Source organism: Tauraco erythrolophus, chromosome 28 (assembly GCF_009769465.1).
Source record: "Tauraco erythrolophus isolate bTauEry1 chromosome 28, bTauEry1.pri, whole genome shotgun sequence".
In the NCBI taxonomy this organism is placed as follows: Eukaryota; Metazoa; Chordata; class Aves; order Musophagiformes; family Musophagidae; genus Tauraco; species Tauraco erythrolophus.
Window position 1 is genome coordinate 3,342,558 of NC_141492.1, and position 15,789 is coordinate 3,358,346.

Genomic DNA, 15,789 nt, shown 5'->3' on the forward strand with positions numbered 1-15,789 from the left:
ACCTACTTTTAATTCCCTTCTGCAGTTTATTTTGTGAATTCCTAAGAATAAACGTGTAACGATGTATAGGCTCCACTTCCTAAAAGACTGGCCCAAACGGCGAAGTTAATTTCTAAAATTGGAGGCAGCTATTACCAAGAGGCTGCTCTGTGGTAGGGTATTCTGATTTGTATATTATTACATATAGTTCTTTTTTATAAGCTGGAAATTCCTCCTCTCTTGCTGGTTTCTATCCAAGCAAGTCCTTTTTCTTTATCTCTCCATGGACTGTTCTCTAAAGCTCAGCTTGGCTTTTTGCAGTCTGCAGTTTCAGATAACACAATAACCATGTTCCAATGTATTAAACTTTTAACATCCTCAAGATTCAATTAATCTTATCTTTACAACTCCCAATTACAGCCACTAATTAAGTGGAGGTTGCATTGTAGACTGGGGATATTACATTAATCATCGGCCGCCGTGTAGCCATAAATTAGTTCTTTCCCAATCCTTCAGCATTTTTCCCAGAAGGAATGGAATGTCTCATTTCCCTGTTTTAAGGGACATTAATCCCACAAAGAAGCTTTGGATCGGGATTAGTTTTATCACATTTATGTAAGTGATGAATGGTCTTTGTAAAATAAAAGCTTCTAGCTTTGTCCCAGACAAATGAAATTGAATTGTTTGATAATTATGCAATTTAAGGCACTGTCAAACTTTGGTCAGAGAATCTTGGGAGTCCATTGCGATATTTATTATTTTACAAGATTAGGTGCTACATAGTGTTTTGCTTTTTTTTTTTTTTTTTTTTAAGAAAAAAGCTGTCAATTTAAATCAGCTTAAAGTCTAAATCTTGAGGCATCCTATGTATGATTTCTTTCCTCTGTTATCCTTTCTAACCTGCCAGACCACAATAGGTAAATTTTGATTTTGTACAAAGGCAATATGGATATGACTTATATCTGTTTCTCCTTATGTTGTAGATAAACTTTAGACTTGAAAATTGAGAACCTGAGCAAAGGGGCTGGCTGAAAGTCCTCTAAAATCAGGTGTATTTTGAGAGATCCTATCATAAGTAGAGCAATACTGTGTCCCTGGTGTTAAGATCACGCAGTTGCCTGCTACAATATCCTGTTTTCAGCTTGTTATAATGAGACACGATGGTTTTGACATCTTTATTGGAAATAACAAAAATAATGCATTTTTTATTATTCATATTGAACAGAAGTTATAGCTGGTAATAAATGTCATTCTTACAAATGTAAATTTTCAAAATTTGCCAGTACAAAAAATGAGAACCACATTTAATTTAGTGTAGTACATAAACAAAAATTTACAAAATTCCATTGGCGTTACGAAGTGTGTCATCATGTTAAACATGTTTAACTGTGTCGTGGTGCTTGGTTACCTCATTACAACCTGAGCGTGTAAAATCTTCGTCACCTGATTTTTATTTCTGTGAGTACTGAGGTAGTATGACTTCAGAGCAGTAAGGTAGCTGACAGCTTTTGGGGAAGAAAAGCATCCGTTTGAAACTCCCCTGATTTTTGTAAATAGTCATCGCACAGGACTGTTTCTGCAACTATTAGAAGCTTTTTTGCAATTTTTTCAAGGTGTTTCTAATGTTTTTGTTGCACTAAAGCACATTGGAGTGTCCAAATTGCCTGTAAGAAAACAGGAATTTCTTGTCCCTGATGTCCCGAAGCGAGCTGGGCACGTGCGCAGCGGTCAGCGGTGGTGGCACACGCCGAAGAGCTCGGTGGGAGCAGCAGAGATCGACGATCTTCGTTTTTCTGTAACCTTTTTGTGTTGTGTGTTCTCCTTGTGCACAGCAAAACTGTTGTAGGAGTAGAACTCTGCAGCAGTTTTCTGGTGATTACAGGAGAATGTCTCAATTAGGCTTGTGTGTGACTTTGAGCAGTTAATTGTTTCTCCAGAATTTGTTCAATACTTTGCGCTTGTAGGGGGAAAAAATTTTCAGTCAAATTCTTTTGCACTCTTTTTATCCCTAATCATGCAAAACTCTCTTTAAAGAAAGTCTAGAAGTTGTTTCCTATACCTTTTAATGCTGTTTTTATCAAAAAACTCCTCTTTTTCATTTACCTCATCAAGAAAATTATCAAGTAGTTTAATTCTGTTAGTTGACATCAGACAATAGAATCCAGCATAGACACAAGGATTGACTGCTTCAGCCATTGTGAAGAATATTTACTTTTTTGGAAAAAAAAAAGAAGGAAAAGTATTTGCACAGAGTTTTCTTTGAAAGAGTTTGTCTGGATTTACTGTAGATATGCCAATATACACAGACTCTCCTTCACATTTTCTCAGCCCATCTGAAATTTTTTGTGTGTTAATCTTTAGCACGGTCTCATGGTTTTATTTTGCTGGTATCTTTCCTGCAGAAAACATCCTGATGTTCCCTATACTGATTTATTTCTGTTTTTTCCAGTGCTGTATCATCACTTCGCTGTCTTGGTTCTCCTTCCACGTTGTGAAGTCCTGTGAATGCTGTTTAAAAAAAATTGCAGGAAAATAACACACATCATATAACATGTCTAAGGACTATTATTAAAATACTGGCTTTCTTCCATGTATTGTAATTATGTGTTACTGATACCTTCCAGACTTAGAAATAGATTTCCAGATGTTAATTGGAAGTGTGCTGTGCTAAAAGTTATTACCACACTTGTTTCTAGCATTCTTTTTCGTTCACTATTTTTAGGTTGTGTTATGACTATTTTTTCCTCTCTCTTTACTTTCTCCTAGGTATGCCATACCTCCAGAGCACGGCAAGAGGTTGGAACGCCTGGCGAAAGGTAAGCTTTGCTTCCTCCTGTGTTTGGAAAAACACACAGGGGTGTTCTCAGTGAAAACCGAAGCGTCCCAGGGGAGAATCCTACCCTTGATTTTGAAACAGATTGATAAAGAATTGGCTGTTGTAATTTATTCTTCCAAGAGCTTCTTGATGAACCTGCGCTGGTATAATAGCTTCAGAGTCAGAAAACTTTTTTGTCAGTGAGCTTTCCTACTAGTGCAACTGTTTTCTCAAAGCCTCTGTCTTCTGACACACCGTGACCCTAACTAAAATAGATGGAAAAAAGCTTGAATTTTGAGGCATTGAAACCAACCACTTCCATGTCTGGGAAGGGGGTTTAGTAAGAGACTCCTCGTGCGTTTCTGTGTGTCATGAGGAGTTTGTCACAGTGAGGTGAGAACTGTTGCTCCAGCTGTGTGGAGTGCAGCCCGGGGGGGTCTTGGTGACACCCCCATACACACCTTCTGCAGGAAAAAAGGGTGGTAGGAACGATTCTTTCTCCCTACACTATGAACGTTACATACACAGTATTAGCACTGATTACTTTCAGTCTTAAGAAGGAAAAAGCTTACAAATTCAGCAACTAGTGGAGTCCTCGCTTGGCTCTATAATGATGCACACTGTATTTGCTCACTTTCCTTTTATTCCAGCCTCATCCTCCTTTATCTTTTCAGTACAATAAAGACTATCTTAAAAAAAAAAAGGGGGAAGGAAGGAAAAAAAAAAAAAAAGGAAAATTTAGAAGGAAAAAAAAAATAGCAAGGTTAGCTCGAGCTGTGATAAACTTCCACCTCTCACCAGGCTGTCTGTAAATTTTTGGCCTTATAAAGTGCCAGCCTCAGCTGCTGAAAGCCTCGTGTGTGAGTTCTTGCCTGACTACCTGCCAAGGTCGTCCTCAGCACGAGCAGCGAGCGCAGACTTGAGCGTCCTGTCCTTGGCATTTCTGCTGATTTCCAGTTGGTATTGCTGGAAGCTTCAGAGAAGATGTCTGACTGCAGAAGTATATATTTTTTAATTTGTTGATGTTGTGTTTGGTTTTTGTTGCTATTTTCATTCACTTGCAAATGTTGTAGGCACTGCCCAGCTAAAAAAAGCTCCTGTCCCAGAATAATTAACTCAAAATCTGTGTGTTTCATCTTCAGTGAGGCATACTTTAATGATGTAAGTCTGTTGTTGAAGTCAGTGCAGCAGAAGCAAGCAGGAAAATCTGGAAGATTGTATCCTGATGCAAAATAAAAGAAGTTCTGATTCTGTTTTTCCAGAAAATAGGCAAATTCCTAGTAAAGACATTTCTGGTTGACAGTCTGATGTTCTATTGGCTGTTTCATACTTGAATAAAAAAGGGGAAGGTGTTGAAGGGAGCAACAGGTTGTTTACGATAAATGTAGAATAAATGGGTATAAATGTCCCAGGGCATGGTAGGATTGTTTTCCTGTGCACTAAGAGCCATGATCCCTAAATACAAATAATATTGAAAACTGCTGCTCAGAAACGTTGCGTTTCAAAGCTATAGTTCAGTTTAGTCGTTTGCCAGGTTTTATAAAAGTTACTTTTTCATCTATTAAAAAGTCAGTAAATTGAGATGGGCTGTGTTCTGGAGAATCTGAAATACCACACCAAAGTCAGATGTAAGTAATACCAACAAGTTACGTGCCTTTTGTAACTATCTATTGTACTGATGATCAATTTTTGGGACACACCAATGGTTGAGACTGTATAAACCAGAAGCGAGTTGTCCATGACCTTGCCTTGATTTTAGTTTTCTGTTGCTTAGTACCTTTTGGAAGTTGGGACAGGTAATGTTTTAAAACTACAATGAAATAGTGTTACTGCTTGGGTGTTCTCCCTGTCCTGCGTGTCAGTGGTCTGTACTATGGAGAAGTTTACTATGGAGAAATGAGTGTGCAATTAATATGGAAAATGAATAGCTGAGCTGTAAATGGGCTCACTGGGAGAGCTATGGAGCCCATGGAGAGAATGTTAATGTGTTGCCATGTTATTGGTGCTAATCACTTAAAATGTGCTTCTTTATTAGTAGCTTTAATGAGAGCCACTTAAACTGTGCATTAAAAAGAGGAACTGCAGAGAGGGACGACAGACTGGGTAGCAGACAGTCATAATTTTAATTGAAATGCTTTTAGTACAAAAATATAAGAAAACCTGGAATCCAGTAATCCTTTTCACTTTCTGAAACCCCTTCCATTATGTCTCATCAATTAGTTTTGTTTCCAGGGCTTGGGTTATTTATTTTCCTAAATGGTGATGTGTTTTAATCCCTATAAACACATAATTTGTTATTGAATCACCCACTTGGAATGAAACACGTGGTCTTGAAGAAAATGGTGTTACGCTGATGTAGCTGACGTTTCTGGAAGTGAAGTGCTGACATCAAGGAGTTTATTCTTTTTACCACAATTTTGGTATTTTGTGATTTGTTTTAATAGCTCAGTGTGGATCTTGTAGCTATGGTAGAACTTAACACTCCGTGGTGCTGAGATGCTGTCTGAGTCAGATCATACTGTCTCTGCCAGACTTACTATGACCACCGTGGCCAGGGAATGGGTGTCCTTCCTTCTGCTGCCTTGGGATGGATGTGTTCTGTTTCCTTCCTTTCTTTTGACTGAATATTAACAACTACATGCTTATTTTTTTTTTCCTTTAGGGGGTGGTATGTAGGGCGGATGGGTCTGGAATCTTAGGAGTTGCATTACTTTCCTAGGAATAATACAGCTGCCCATCAGAGAAGGTATAAAAAGGACACAGTGGTGTTTAGAGCAGATGGTGCATGCTTGTCACTTTTTCCTTGTCTGTATTCAGAAAAAGGGTAGCTCAGGGTTTAGGGTACTAGCCAAAACTTGAGATAAAGAGGTTCCGTTTCCTCATTTGCTGGAGTTTTACTGAGATTTTGGCCAAGATGCTTGTTCCCAGACACAGAAAACTTAGATGCTAACTCTCAACTTGAATGGCATTTAGACCTACGTGCCTCAACATGTGAGTTTTTGTCGCAAAATTGTATGTGGTGTTTTAAACAGTGAGGGATGTGCTAATTACGGACATCTTCGGTGATACGCCTATTGTTTTGATCTGTATAAACTATTGGGGCAGATCTTCGTTTTGTCAGCTTGTCTCTGCTTAAATAATGATGGGATATAGTATTCCTGTAGTGATACTCCTCTTTTTAATGTCTCTACAGGATTTTTTCCAGGAAGCTCTCAGGGATGTGATGCTTTCCTCCGTCACAAGATGACCCTCATTTCGCCCTCCATCTTGAAGAAGTATGGCATCCCTTTTGACCGGGTACGTACAAGGGCTGCGTTGAAGACACCAGCAAGTAGTTGAGGTGGTCAAAGCACAGCACCCCTCTTCTAGGGAAGCAATTCATTGCAAGCCACCGGGGAGCCATTTGCTTAATTTCTAAACGCATTATTATGCTAAATGTATCCTATCGGTTTAAACCAGGTGGCTGCCTGTAAATGAGGATTTGAGGTTTGGCTGAGACACTTTAGTGAAGTGCTTGTCTTCATAAAAGCTTTCAGTAGAACTAGCTTTGTCAATTAGGGAGCCTCTCCAGGTAGAGAGGAGCAAACCGTAATACAGATGCTGTGGCTTATCAATAGGCAGCATAACTCATTGGTAATTCTTGAACACGGACTTTGTTTCTCCTGGATCCAGTATGAACCAAAAACTGGAGTTGGACGTGCTGGTTCTGTGTTGTGTAAGCGTTTGTTCTGCGCTAAGCCAGTAAGGATCCATGAATCTCTTAAGTCCTCTTACTTGAAATGAGGGGTCATGTTTATTTGGTGTGATCGTTTTAATATGCTTATTCTTAAAGTCTTGTGGCAAGAAGTAAATCTCCTCAGCCGAGCGTGCTTACCACGGATTTAGCATCTGTGCAGAATCAGTCAAACAGCTACTGCTGCTGTGTGTTACTGGCACGCAGAGCCTGTCCTGCCAGGACAGCCAAGGACAGCCTTTGGATCTGGGAAAAGGAATTGAGCTAGAGGTACTGGGACCGTACCTCCAGTCCAGGTACAAGGACTTAACATTTTTTGAAAGCGTCAAAGAATGCCTAGTTCAACTGATTTCATCCTTCCCCATCCCCTTTGCATCATCATCTGTGGATATTATGACCATCTTTTTCCTAAGTAAGAACTCTCAAGTTCTGACTTCTATTTTTTTTTTTTTGAAGCATGTTTTTGTTAGAGTTAGTCCGTCTGAGACAAGGTGTAGCACCTATTTGATGAGCCTGGTGATTCTTTGAGATGGAAGTATAAGATCTTGGCTCTTTTATAGCATAAAATCTATGAATTAGTTCAATTTACTGCTCCAGAGACTGTTTCATTTTTCCTAGTGGAAGGCTGTGATGAATGAAATTTGAAGTGTGATCATCTGGCTTGTCAGATGAGTTTGCTGTCAGTGCAGGGGAGACTTGCAGGAAGCGGTGCGGTGCTTATGGTTCAACGTCAGTGGCTGAGCTCGGCCTGCGTTGCGCGTGATGGTTGGTATTAAATTGTTCACAGAGAGCAACAAACCGTTTGTCTTGTAATTCTGTCTGTGGAACCTAATTCTCAAGTGTGTAAACACCGGTACCTGCTACACATGGTTGAAAACAACAATGAAAGTATCTAATTGTAGGACCCGAATTTTTTGGTAAGGATTTTAACTTTACAAATTTCAGGAAAGTGCATGTATGGATTGGAGTGTGGGAGGCGTCTCGGTTTAATGCATAGATGCCCCTCTGAGAAATGACTTTTGGTAAAGGACAGAAGATCTTCTCTATCCTGGCCATATTCAGAAAAGAGTATGGAATCTGTAGGTAGTGTAAGCTCCTGAAAAATCTGTCTGACCTTATCTTTATTCATTGGCCTAAACTGTAAAGTTTGAGGAATTTTTTCTTATGCTTCTTTCTGCTTCATTATCAGCTGAACACTGTGTCTTGCTGCTTCTTGTGGTGTTTTCCTTATGATGTTGTTCTGGCTGAACAGAGCTTAAAAAAAGCATGCACTGCCTAAAGAAGAAGCTGAAAATAATAATTTAAAAAGTGGCTGTTGGTGCACACTAGCTGTTCCAAGTGAAGTTTGCCACGCGATCCTCCAGTGACGTGCAGTTGTCCTGCAGAACGGAGGAGAATAGGAACTGGGAATTGATTTCTGCCCTTTCATTCGAGCAGCACGCTGGGGCAGCGCTCTTGGGTCTGCTGGAGGTCAGAAAGTGGAGGAGATTCTTGCAGGACATCAAACGTTTGAACGTTGTAGGTGGGCATGTTTTTGCTAGAATAACACATTGTGGTGTGTTTGCTGTTCCATCTATCCGAGGAAAGTGGCAGTGACCAGTGATTAGATACTAAGTGATTTCTGATCAATAACCAAGCAAGAGAAGCAAAAGGATTTGTAAAAAGGTGGTAGAGGAAAACTTTCCATCCAAGCTTATCCCAAGTCAGCTTCACTGAGCTGGATGATGATTGGGATGGGATACAAATATGGGAGTCTCTACTTTATTGCTTGGTAAAAAGCCTTTACCTGCTTAGCTGGGCTTCCCACTATCAATCTTTTGATTTGTGACTTGAAGGTTTTTTTGTAGATTGATGTCTGGTGTCTCCTTCATACTCAGTATATGTAGAAATCTTAATGCTGAGAATCTGATTTTGTCTCCCTGTTGTTTTTTTTTTTTAAATAAATAGAAGAGACTGGTGTACACACAGAGGCCAGTATTACAGTCAAAACCAAACTTTCTTTTTTAAAGGAAGGGGGATTATTAACATATACTTAAATATAATTCCTAATCCTGATTTACAGAGTATGGAGGGAGTGTGTTTTTTATGAGAGCTTCTTTCTTCTCTATGACACTCACTGGAAGGGTGTTTTTAAATGTAAAAAGGAGGAGGAGATCTCTTTAGCCTGAGCAGCCTATATCTGAATAGCTCCTGTCCTGAAATAGCAGCTTTTGAAGGAGGATCACTGTTATTCAGAAGCAGAGAACATGTGCTATTTTTCTTTAGAAACAGAGATAGGATCCCTTCATCTAAATTCCTGGCAGGTTTCAATGAAGTGAATAGGCACGCTTTTATAAATCTCTATAATGGTATTTACTTCTGGAAAAAAAGAAACAGATCAATACTAGGGCTTTTTAATAATTAAAAATGTGTATTTCTGTAATCTCCTATTGATTTCTCCATTTATTCCTCAAGAGCTTGCAGAAGTCAGTAAATTTAGGGCTTTCTCCATGAGTGGCAGTTTGTGCTGGCTTTCCTTCAATAGTTATTACTTTTCTGCATGGCCTATCCATCATCTTGAGTGCTTTCTAATTTATTGTAGGGATAATGTTGACAGCAGTGACATGGAGGACATACACTGTGGGCTTGAAATGAAGACACCAGGATGTAGATTTCTTGACAGAAACATAATCTTTCCGTCTTCTGAAGTTAGCAATCTACCACTCTGATTTATGGAGGGGGCTGGATGGGAGGATTCTCCGTGAAGCTGGATGCAGACTGGACTTCAGCACCTCTCATCCAGAAATGCTGCAGAAGCTATTATCATATTGGTTTTTATTATCTCTTTTTTTTTTTTTTTTTTTTGGTAATTATTCTGCTAGCGTTAATAACATCAGCAAGTTTAGGTGTTAGTCCAGCCAAGTGGGTAAAGGTTTTAACTTCTCTCCGTTTACATTCTCTGGTTGGGCCCATCCTGGTGTTTATAAGTGTAAGTTCTTTGAAGTCTCTGTAGGCTCTGAACTGCTGTGGGAAGGAATCCAAATGGAGTGGCTTGGCATGTGGCTGCTATGAAAGGTCTGTCAGCAGTTCTGGGTTGGAAAGACAAGGAAGGTCAAATTTTGCCTCTTTCCTGATCCATAGAAGGGAGGTGCTGTCGGATGCTTGCTAAGCGAGAGAGCGGGATGGGGGGGATTGCTCCGAGTGTCGCTCGTATGATCTGTTCCATACTCTTAACAATTCCTTTTTTCCCTATTGTCTTTTCTGCATAAAATTTAGAAAGAGGATTCTCTAGAAGCATCACAAATGGATTGGCCTCTGATTTCAGCTTTAATCTGTAGAGTTTTTAAACCTTATGTTAGTAATGTCCATAATGCTTATTGTAGTTTTAATTTTACTTAAGTAGACAAATGGTGGGCTGTAATTTTTAGGATGTTTGACTTATGGGTGAACAAATGGGAGTAAGACTGATAAATGTGAGTGGGGAAGTAAATACAGTGAAAGGTAGCATGTGCTTCAGTGGGACCCTGCAATGTAGAGTGCATGTTAGGAGGCAAATCCAGTTTTCTTGGCTCCACTAGCATGGTGGTGGGACTGTGGATTTGGACTTACCATGAGCTAAAGTGGTCATGATCTAAAGATTTATTGATATTCCGGAATGCTGCAGCCCGAGACCTTTTTTATAACTGGAGCCTGCGAGTCTGAATAGTCAGATCTGGTGGCCCTTTCCATCCATTGTACTGTCTCTTTTTCCTTGATAGGAATACTTCAGTATTTCTGCAGTAACAAGAAGTTGTTCTAGGTTTAGCCAAGAGTTGACAATGACTGTTCTGCCTACCCTCTAGTTGAGAGAGATTTGACCAGTGAATCTTGTTTTCTAGATCTCTATTCTCAAGCTGTTATGTCAACTAATCTGTAGAGTATCTTCCTTTGTTTTTGTTTCTCAGATCACCCAGGAAGCTGGAGAGTTTATGATTACATTTCCTTACGGTTACCACGCCGGCTTCAACCACGGCTTCAACTGTGCTGAGTCTACCAACTTTGCCACTTTGCGATGGATTGACTATGGAAAAATGGCAACCCAAGTAGGTGTCTGTTGGGATGAAGGGTTATTTAACACCACCAGCTCATGAAATACAAAGGAACAAGTGGGAGAAGTAACCTTGAGAAGAAAATGGGAAGTGCTGTTCTTTTGACAACGTGCTCTTTCATTGTGCCGTGTCGCTTGTTTATGCCTGTTGATAATTTGTGATGTTTGGAGGGCATAGGAATGACTTTCTCAAATGCTAGGTATTCCATACCCCTTGTGAAGAGGTTGTTTTGAGACCGGTAAGTTCAGATTAGTTTTTCTGATGTGTCCAAACTGCATTTCACAGTGAATAAGGTGACTGATGTAACTGAATACAATTCATTAGGTACACACTGAAGGGGAAGGAATAAGCTGGAAATAATTCTAAGCTTTAATAAGACTATGGTAATAACCTTCTGAAAACATCTGGATTTCTCTAATCTATGCACTCAGTTAAGTTTGCAGAGGAGAGTTGTGCTGAAATGACACTGTGTGGCTATTTGTCACTAGGGCACCTTTCTTGTGTGTTTCGTTACTTTTGGCAGTTCTGAAATCAGTGATGGCTTTCGTGGCAGCACGCATCCTGCATTCTCTTGGTTTAAGTGTCGAGTGTAACTCGATCAGCTTAACTGATTCAACAGGATCTTTGAATTTTTAAATCAGGGTTCAGTTCCGTGAAGTCTTTGGGGAAAGGAGAGATGATTACAGTGGGGTAACAGTTTAAAATTGCCTCAGATGTTCCTTTCCAGAAAGGCAGACTTAGTTTTCGCTCTAGAATAGCATTTATGGTATCTCCTTCACTTATTTTTCTTCTGTCGACCCAGCTTGACTTTGTAACTTTTGTAACGCATCCTAATGCTTTCTTCTGGGCAAAACCAACTCTCTTCAAAATGAACTGAAAGTACATCTGTGTCTCAGTCTGTGGAACAATGTAGTGATGTCATTTTTTCCTTTACAAAGATTTACACTCTGAGAGTAGTAAAAGGTAGGTGATTACTGAATGGCGTCATTCTGTTCTCAGCTTTGGGATCCTGGGGTCCTTGACAGCACCCTTTTTAACCCTCCACCTTCTTACTGTAATGCCATCAGCCATTTTTGAGCCAAGCTGAAACTTTTTGCGCAGAATTACATTTGATAGTGATCAATGTTGTGTGTTAATCAGCCAGAGTGGCTGCTTTGTGACTGATGTGAGTCACTCTTTTTAGCTTCTGGAGGCTGTGCTGTTTCTGGCAGTGCAGGCTTCAAGGGATCTGGTAGAATCACAAAAACCACCTCATGCTATTTCTTCCCATTTTTCCTTTTTATTAAGTGAACATCATTAACCCAACTAGAAAAGGAAGATGGTTGTCACCCCACAGGAGCTTTTTTCCTGCTTTTTCCCCTCTTTGGTATTCTATATTCTTCCTCAGCAACTGCAGGCAGGCAGACTTTGACTATCCAATGGCACAATAATTGGTGTCTGAGAAGCTCATCCCACGGAAAGCAAGCTCAGCCGGCCAGGATCCTGAAAGGTGAATTGTCTGTCTTGTTGATTTTTTTCAGTAATATTCAGCCCATAGTTTCAAGGACTCCACTGTTAGCCAACAAATTTGACATTTGAGCTCTCTCCGTTTCCGAAATAAACAAGATTTTATTATTTCATTTCTGAAACTACAGTGGTGTAAAAGCGTCTTCTGTTAGGCATGCTAGTGGCTGGGCCATGAAATACAAAAATGAAATATACCATGAAATATAAAATACGTGAACTCACTGCGTATACTCCACTCACAGTAGAGCAGCACCTCTAAATTGCCGGTAATGGCAACTGAAATGATTCTCAGAACAGAAAAATCCTCATACTTAAAAGTTACGTATTTGTCCTCTCTGTCTCCCATCAGTGTTCAAGTAATGAACCCTGTGTTGATGTTTGTAACCTCTTCATACCCCATCAAGGCTGTAGGCCAGACCCTGTGGCAATAATCGAGGCTGCGGGGCTGGGTGGAGTGGGAGTTGTACGTTTGAATTTGTTCTGGAGTTAAAGGGATGGTAAGAAAAACCTAGAACCATAAAAGGCTTCGAATCAGGGTTAAGTGTCTTAAATTCAACAATAGCCAAGCAAACTTGGTTTGAAAATGTAAAAAATCGTGTTAGTCTGCTGTGACCTTGTATGCCACCAGGTTTATCTGTAGCAAATGGTCATGGTATTCCACCCCGGAAAATGGGGTTTATCATGGAAATTCTGACAGACCCTTAACTACACCAGTGGCAGCAGGCACCACTCTAATATTAAAAGCAATTTTAGGTTCAGCCGTGTGTTCACAAACAAGTGACATTTGGGAAGCGCAGTTTTGGATGGAGCCTCCGTGCTTACATTGTTGGGCAGCGTAGCGTGAAATTACTGAACAAGCAGCTCAGAGAGCTCCCAGCAGATCCAGGGAGAGAAAGTTGGAGTGTGGAAGGAGACGCCCAATTTATTTCCATTGCACTCGGTGACACTTGTCTGTTCCGCGATTTCCATTTCCTATTGCCTAAACCACACGCTGCATACGTGTTAATTAACCCTTTGATACCTCACTATCAGGTCCCAGATGAAGTAGGAGTGCTGTTGCACTGTCAGGGCACAAGGTTTGTTTAACTCTCCTTTTAAGTTAAACAGGGACTTAATGAAATATCAGCTGACTGTGTACGCTCGAGCTGCCCGCGCGTTTGCGGAGAGAGAATTTGTGGAGAGAGATGTCCTGGAGTGTGTGATTTTTGGTTAACTGCTGCAGGTTTACTAGGTTTTAAAAAGTGGTTATATTGATTTCGGTGCTCTCAGGCACAACTAGATTATCCTTGCCCACATCAGAGCAGGTTTTTTTTTTCTTGTCGTATACTCATTTATAAATTCTTGGAGACTCTCGACTCGGTGGCACTCTACAGGTACGTGATCTTCCTGCACTGAGACCTGTTGGCTGGAAGGTGATTCTTCCCTTTCCTTGAGTTAGCAATACAGCTGTCTTGTCCTACCAGTACTCATGAGACTGGTGACAAGGTAAGGTTCAAAATTAGCCCGTTGTAATGTTCTCCTGGACGTTACCCCAGGAATTAAATTTGGATTCTGCTCTATTGAGAGCGATACATGTCAATGGCATAGTGTAAGAGAGAGCTCACGTAGGAAGGTAATGACTCACCTCGGAGAAACATAGACAGAGCCGTGCTAATTGCCTGCCAGATGGATGAAATGTTCTGCTAACCACAGCAGAACCTACCTAGGCTGTAAAAAATACGTAATAACCAGACTGAAGTTTAAAGATCAGCTTCTTAGACACTGGTTCTGCTCTAATTGTAGAACAAGAATCAGCACTAGCGGGGAAAAAAAAAAAAAAAAAAGGCAATATGGAGGAAACTAATGGTAGGTAAGTAGCTTGTATCTGTGTAAACTTGTAACCAGGATGAAAAGGTGCTTAAAAACTCAAGTGGAGATTGGCTTGGTGGATAAACTAGCTGGCCCGTTTGGGTCAAAGCTTTTTGAGAAGCTGGCGAGAGGTTTTGGAGTCTCTTTCACAACTGCTTAGGAGAAGCAGATGTGAAGGAAAAGGAAGGATATATGTGTGACGGTAACTTGGGTGTGATTGCCGGGTTTTGTGTCTTTAGGTGGAAGTTGTAACTGTTGCTGACAAGTAGCCTCTTCCTGTAAGAGTCTGTAGACCAAAACATCCTTATGAACTAAACATAGGGCCAATACACAGAGACAAATTGTGGTAGGGAGGAAGGAGGGTGTCCCTGCCCATGGCAGGGGGGTTGGAACTAGATGGTCTTGGAAGATCCTTTCCAACCCAAACCGTTCTGTGAAATTTGTGTCTTCGTCTGTATCAGATGTCTCCGGTTAGCATGTCCCGGGCTCAGGTGGGCAGTTTGGGAGCTGGTGGCTTTTGGCACATGGGTTACCACAAACGTTCCACAGAATTCTTTGGTTTCTCTCTTTAGGTTTGTCCTGGTCTTGTTTCAGCTTTTTAGTTAGAGCAGGAGCTCGCCTCTCAAGTCTGATTTGCGGATCTTTCTGGTAATTGCTCCTCTAGCCTCAGTGCTGAGCACTGGTATGTGACAGACCAAATTCATGTCATCTCTCATGATGTGAATAAATCCTCAGGACTGATTGCTCGCTGTTCTTAGCAAATGTCAATCTCCTTAGATTCAGAGGAAGGGTATAACGTTCTCCTTTACTTCATGTCTTTAATTATATGGTGCTGTACCACTGGGAAATAGATGTCTTGCCTACAGCTGGACAGTGTGCCCAGAAGTGTAAGAATTAACAGCTCTTTAACTGTTATCTCATTTATTGTCAATGTAAATGTCTCCATCTGTCCTCGAGCAACCTTGCGTCGCAGCTGACTTCTCTCCAGTCAAGGTGACTTTGAGGCCAACCACGGCTTGTGTGTTCCACCTAATCGGTTTGAAAAGCTGTGGTTGAACAGCACATCTGTCAGTGACTTGTCTATGGGTGGGAGAGAGACCTTCAGTTAATCTTGGGGCTCCCATAGATAATCCTGGTGTGCTGTCACTAGGTCTTTCCAAATACGTGATGGGAATTAATTTCAGCATTCTTTGCTATGCTGCATGGAGAGATCAAACTCTGGCAGGGAATGCTTTTTTTTTTTTTTTTAAGATGCTATTTGACTAACATGAGTATCAATCTGTCACCGTGTGCAAAGTAAAAAGAGATCCAGAAGAAATGAGTTTAAAGGGTTTTTTGTAGTTCTGGAGATACTGGCACAGTATTTCAGGAGTCAGTTGTAATCCAAATACTCTGCTTTAGACCTTGACATTACTGATTAAATAATACAGTTGAGTAGGGATGGTTTTCTTTGTATATACTATAGTTAATGTTTACCTGCATAGGCAGAGCCTAAAAAGTTAGGAAGAAATGTTTTCCTTTGTACTCTATAGTTGGAGTTCTTCAGTCATTTGTCTTCCATTAACTCTGTGTCATGTTTTTTTTGTGTGTGTGTGTTTGATTGTTGAAGAAGGCCTGGTGAATGAAAGGCAGTGAATGATAATTTTCATTCCTTATCAATTTTTTTCTTTTTGTTGTGCTACATGAGCCTGCAATTCCTTTCTGCATTGCTGTTTTGATTTGCTTTGTTTCTGGAACCTCTTGGATGCCGCTGTCGGCAGACAGAGGGTCTTAATAGCTGTGTATTTGACTGAACAAGCCTTTTAAAGCCAAGTGTTTCAGTGAGGTGTCCTTCCTGAAGT

The 15,789-nt window shown here is 40.5% G+C and overlaps 1 protein-coding gene across 3 annotated transcripts in view; it reads left to right on the top strand.

Annotated features, from left to right (window-relative positions):
* The window catches only part of KDM4B (lysine demethylase 4B), a 92,210-nt gene that overhangs the window by 33,171 nt on the left and 43,250 nt on the right, over nt 1-15,789 (top strand). For all 3 annotated transcript variants that reach the window (XM_086627574.1, XM_086627575.1, XM_086627573.1), the window contains exons 6-8: nt 2,746-2,795; nt 5,988-6,091; nt 10,451-10,588. In XM_086627574.1, coding sequence (XP_086483700.1) covers nt 2,746-2,795; nt 5,988-6,091; nt 10,451-10,588 — 292 coding nt within the window. The remainder of the gene's footprint in view (nt 1-2,745; nt 2,796-5,987; nt 6,092-10,450; nt 10,589-15,789) is intronic.